At 32.2% G+C, this 6,602-nt stretch overlaps 1 protein-coding gene across 1 annotated transcript in view; it reads left to right on the top strand.

The window, feature by feature from the left end:
* Positions 1 to 1,527, top strand: part of LOC115218116 (chymotrypsinogen A) — an 18,605-nt gene extending 17,078 nt beyond the window's left edge. The window contains exon 6 of the mRNA XM_029787905.2: positions 1,245 to 1,527. Within this exon, the coding sequence (XP_029643765.1) occupies positions 1,245 to 1,406 (162 nt within the window). The 3' untranslated portion in view covers positions 1,407 to 1,527. The remainder of the gene's footprint in view (positions 1 to 1,244) is intronic.
* The last annotated feature ends 5,075 nt before the right edge of the window (positions 1,528 to 6,602 follow it).

Here is a 6,602-nt window from a genome sequence, read left to right as displayed (position 1 = left end):
CGTATGAACTGACAGAATTGTGTGACTATCACAGAAAGCCCATCGAATGGACTCAGCTAACAGACCAACAGACCACATAGTAATCCAATAAGAAGATCAATTATACACAGTTCTATACAACTGATTTGGATCGTTGGAGTAACTACGATGTTCTGGTGGTCTGACGAGCAACCTTTATTTCCATTGATTTGTGAATATACAATTGAATTGCATATTGCGTAGCATGTAACATTAATACAGACATCTAAACACAATTTATTATGCACTGAAATTATTATTATATGAAAAAGGCTGGGAAATGGCCGTAGTCCTAAGGATGTCATGTGGTTAGATCAATGTATTCATCTCTCTTTAAATTGTTTTGGTCATTAGACTGAGACCATACTGAGGCACCGCCTTTGGGAATTTTAGTCATATTAACCGACCCCAGTACTTCATTTCTTTTCAAGCTGGTACTTATTCTATCGCTCTCATTTGCCGAATCGCTAAGTTACGGAATCGTAAGACACTAACACCCAGCGTCAAGCGGTAAGGGACACAATCACACTCACCTCACACTAGTATATATATATATATATTATATATATATATATACATGCACGACGGGCTTCTTTCAGTTTCCATCAACCAAATATACTCACAAGGCATTGGTCGGCCCGAGGCTGTAGTAGAAGACACACATATATATATATATATATATATATATATATATATATATATATTATATATATATATAATATATATATATATATATGCTTCACAGGTAATTTACTGATGTTGTATAGTTATTGTCATACAGACATTAGCAGACCTAAAATAACGATTCATAAGTAACAGAAATATGAAATATGTGATCTTCAATTGAGGTATATTTTGATAGAAATTACATTATGTCTTTGTCATCAAGTCTATTGGCTCATAATTTAGGCTTATAAACTGAATGTTGTTTTACAACAATGATGGTGTATAAATTTTCATACATAAATTGTTAACCTGTATTTCAATATTGTTTTTAAATAATTTGATTTCTCGGAATTATTTATCAAATAGTTAAAATTCCTATAATTTGGGTGTCTTCTTTTCTTTGCAGAATGTTTTCAGGTGGCATAGTTCTGGAAACAATTTGCAATATTTGTGTTATTCATTTTTTTTTGTTAATCGTTACTATTAATTATCCTATATTGATATTTTTACCGAAAAGAACGTACTTTTTATATTTAATCAATAATATATTAATCCTGCAGGGAGATTCTGGTGGCCCTTTGATGTGTCGTCGATCATCTGATGGAAAATTAACTGTGGTTGGTACAACGTCGTATGGTGCAGCTAAATGCCAAAGCGGAATGGCTGTGTATGAGAATGTAGCATATTTCCGGAAATGGATAGATGAAATGCGCGAAATATAGAGAGAACTTATATCGTCAACACGTTATTAATTCTTCAAGATATTACAAAACAGATATTATGTTAATATGAACCAACGCTATGGCATGAGATATTAATAAATGTATTGTTTCATGAAGTGTATTATTTGTCTTTTTATTGTTAATGCTTGCAATATGCTTCTTAATTATATATTTACAAGCGATACTAGGTCTTCTTCCCAGTTTGTCTTTCAATTTATAACGCCACTTTCTGAATATGAACAGCAAACGTATAGACTTCTCTAGTGGTTCTATGATCTAGAAATCAAGTTTAGATTGTGAGTTCTAATAAAACAGATACATACATGGTGATGTAACCTTTCTTATGAAAAGCATTAAATTCACTTCTCAATATATACTACTGAAATAATAAATTTGAATTCATTAACATTTATTGGTATCATCCATTGCATTTTAGCTAGAGTTAGAGCCTGAGATTGATCTAATCACTGAGAATTTCATTGTGATTAATTAAAACATTTATGTCGATCATATCACTAACGTCACTTTCTGCTTTATTAGTTACTCTGCACAGTATTTAGGTTTCCTTTGCTTTCAAGAATAAATGTTATATATATATATATATATCTTCTAAGAGCAAAATAAGTTATGGAGATTTTCTGCAAAATCTTTTTAATGAGAGCCATGTTATTTCAGGTATAGCCAGGTCCTATATATTTCCTTGGATCACTGGTCACATAAATTGCATTATACAAGTATATATATATATATATATATATATATATATATATATATAGTCAAAATAAGCAACAAGAATATCTTCGGTAATTTGGTACGATCGTTTCACGCTACATCATTTTATTAAACATTGTAAGTATTACAACAGTTTTAAAATGTTGAGCAATCATCATCCATTTATAGTGGTTTTCCATTAATACATATTTTCATATTAATTGATAACATCATAAAGAATGTAGATATATAGACAGAGATGTCGATTTGAATTTTAAGAACATTAAGGTAATAGAATTTATCTTCTGACTGAAGAATATTCTTTAAGTTATGTTGAACTGCTAGAAGGTAGGGAAGGATATTCAGTTGAATGGAGACAAAAGAGTTTTTATATTTATAGAAGTAGGGGTGAAATAAATATCAGACGTTATGTCTAAAGAAATTAAAGTAGAAAGGTGATTATAATGCCTTAGGTGTTGGTTATTGCTATTTGGCAAACATATTTTGTATCAAGAAAATTAGGTCAATGATAGATGGTCACAATGACCATCTATATAACAAAATGTTATAGAGAATACAGAGATTTTTTACACATTTATATATATATATATATATATGCAGTAAATTTTTTATGCAGTATTTGTTTCCGAGTATTTTGGCGCGCTATAACGAGGGCATTCGAATCATAACTGCGAATATAATTGACTGAACCACACGTGTGTTTGACGTTATGTTAAAATCTGGCGTAGGGTTCAGTAAATTGTATTCAAGACAAATTCTACTGAAGAGTTACATATGTATTATGTAAGTAAAATTGCATAATCCATTAATAGCGAAAGAATTGTCTAGAATTAATCTACATTTTTGTTATTTTTCATTTGTCCTGCTCGTTTACGTTCATTGTTTTGCTAATTCTCCTTGGAAACAATTCTTGGTGGTTGAGACCATAGCGGATCTATTTTTAGCGCAAGAGTCGACCACATAGTGGACACTCTCTTATATTTGTATATGTATGTATATATATTTATATATATGTGTATATATATATATATATATATATATATATATATGTGTATATATATATATATATATGTGTGTATATATATATATTATGTGTTGTATATATATATATATATGTGTGTATATATTATATATATATGTGTATATATATATATATATATGTGTGTATATATATATATATATATATGTGTGTGTATATATATATATATATGTGTGTATATATATGTATATATATATGGCTATTGACACACTTTCTTTGCCCTAACAGTATTTGCAAAGGGAAGCCATTCTTCCCATCGCCAGCCTGATATGATACACACGGACTCGTCATCAGCGTATGATAATCACCGGTTGTCGATGTGAAGTAGTTCCCAATGCAAGGCAGACAGACCGACAGATAGAGACTTGAATGCAAAGCATCAGTATAGACAAGAAATAATACATTACTCAATACAAAACGTAGACTGTCAAAATATATTAAAATGCTCAGATATGATAAGTTTGAATTTCACATCCTAGAGGCCAAACGGGTTCTGTTCAAATGAAACTGGAAACCATTTAAAGAAGTATTCCGAAAATAAAATAACGAAGGAAGCATTTGAATGATTTCGTTGGGAAAGATTAAATAAATAAATATTTGAGCTTGTGTAGATAAAGATTAAGAAATAATTGATTGCGTGTTTATAAAATAAATAAAAAAAACAATTCAATTATATTAACTGAAGATATCTTATTGAATTTACGTCATTCGCGCTCAAAAGCTGTATTAAAAAAATAGAAATAAAGAAAATGTGACAAAATGCCTTCTGAGAAGTAAAAGCGAAGGCGACAAAATGATTTAAGTGACAGAAAATATCATTGATTTGTAGAATGCGTTAAACATTTACTTATCATTCACAAAACAATGAAAAGTGAGCATCAGAAAAATAGTGAGCGAAAACTGAGAAGAAAGGTGAAATTGGAATTTAAAACTCTCAGAAATATTTTCATAGAAACTTTCTCAAGTAAACTTACATTTCGAACATTACAGTGCAAAGTTTGCGATTTATGCAAATGCAGAGAATGCCATTTCTAGATTTCAAGTTGTTCTAATTTTGTGGAAATTTCTCTGTGACTGTGTCCATGTATATGTGTGTCTCTGTGAGCAATAATACACGCATACATACATACATACATACATACATACATACATACATACATGCAAGCCTACGCGCGCACACAGTCACACACACGCAAATTTAACTGACGGATTTTCACACTATGACTCAAGTGTTTATTTTTGCGATTAATGTATGTTGCTGACGTGTAACTCTGAGATAGGTAAGACTTTTATCTTTTATCATCTTGTATTTTAGAATACTCTTGTGTTGTCGGTTAATATTTTCAGCTTTTGCTTTGTGGTTCATGCTGTATTTCATTGATATTATTCTGATTGTAAGTCCGCGATGAGATGGCTGACAAGTGTCGTATTTGTGTGACCAGTATAATAGTGAAGTTTGCTGGTGGCTACTTCAGTTTACATCCTGGCAGATTACTACTGTTCCTAATCTAATGAAATCAGAATCTAACACACCGATCTGCATAGGCTTGCAAAATATAGTAAAGACGGAGAATACACCAACACCATCTCATCCTAACACGTAAACATTTGACTGTAATTGTTTATAAATTTGTTCTAGAGTTATATTTAAATAGAAATGTGTTCTTTCATTTTTTCCTCTCCCGCGTCTTCGATTCCAAAGTTTTCCCATATTACGCACACATATACAAACAATACGAAGACAAACATATCTTTTATCTTTTATCTTTTATTTGTTCCAGTCGTTAGATTAGGGTTATGCTGATACATCACCTTGAAGAATTCATTAAGTCGACTGAATCGATCCCAGCACTAGTATTTTGAATCCTGTGCTTTTTTATTGGCTCTTTCGCTGAACTGCGAAGTTACAGGGATTTAAACATACCAACACTGTGTGTGAAGAGGTAGCAGTGTACAAACACTGGCACAAAGACGTAGTATGTCAGGATAAAAAGGTCTACCCTGCAATGTGTGTTTTCGTGTATTGTGCATGTTTGTGTGTGTATGTTCCTATATATGTGTATATGTGTGTGTCTATGTGTGTGCGTGTGTAATTATCTACTACTGTATTTAACGAGTTTGTGAAACCTCGGACGCTAGAAAATAGTCCTACAAACCTCGGACGCTAGAAAATAGTTCTTTACATGTGCATTATGGCTGAAAATATGTTGGGCTTTGATGGACGTTTAGGATAGTAGGACGCATTCCTCTCTGCGTCATTGCATGTCTTCAAGTATCAATACCGAATGTGTTCATCTTCTACAGTCGTATAAGGAGGATAGATCATAGTTTTAAGAACAATCAATTGTACAAATATTGATTCACACGAATATATACGCACGCACACACATATAAGCAGGCGTGATTGTGTGGTATGTACCTTATTCCTAAATCACATGGTTCCGGCTTCAGTCGCACTGCATGGCACCTTCCGCAGGTGTCTTCTTCTATAGCTTCGGGTCGACCAAAGCCTTATGAGTGGATTCCACCTCGGTATATTCCACCATGGTAAATTTCAAAATTATTATTATTATTATTATTATTATTATTATTATTATTATTATTATATTATTATTATTATTGAGAGAGCAGCTCATGCCATCAAAGTAACACTGGGGTAAAATTACGAAGCCCAGTATACACATCATGACTACCTATCTGATAAGGGTACACCAGGTATATGCATCACAACCATATGTGCACGACATGGTGATCTCATATCAAGATAAAAAGCACATGACCTTGCAGGTGGGGCCCAGTTCCAGTAACCCATCTCGCTCAAAAGGTCCCTGAATAAGGGTTGTTTAAGGATGTTGAACGAAACACCCATGTTTCCAAAGGTGAATTATTGAAACCCCAAAGAATCCCGCTCACTACATGGCTATGCTGCTCCCCCAATACATCTGCTCGTGATGAGAGATGTACATATCGTCAGTCACTAAGGGACGTGGTCAACTGGTTAAGGTCAAACAACTGACAAGCAATTCTGAGATATTGAATAGAATTTTTGCTGTAGCCCATCTTTTATACCAAGACAAAACAATGTACATGATAGCACTTCCAATCAGTTAAGATCAGAAGCCATCAGGGCATTTATCATCATTATTATTATTATTATTATTATTATTATTATTATTATTATTATTATTATTATTATTATTATTATTATATATGCGTGTGTGTATATGGTCATGTCTTCCAGTCTTCATTTGTCTATGTGTGTGTGAACTTGTCTGTCCGTACTACCTATGTACCTACCTACATATATATATATATATATATATATACCTATGTACCTACCTACATATATATATATATATATATATATATATATATATATATATTCGGCGTGGATGACCGAATAAACCTTCAGTCAGACCGACTGG

Source organism: Octopus sinensis, linkage group LG12 (assembly GCF_006345805.1).
Source record: "Octopus sinensis linkage group LG12, ASM634580v1, whole genome shotgun sequence".
NCBI lineage: Eukaryota > Metazoa > Mollusca > Cephalopoda > Octopoda > Octopodidae > Octopus > Octopus sinensis.
The sequence above is the reverse complement of the archived record's forward strand: the minus strand, read 5'-3'. Positions and strand labels throughout refer to the sequence as shown.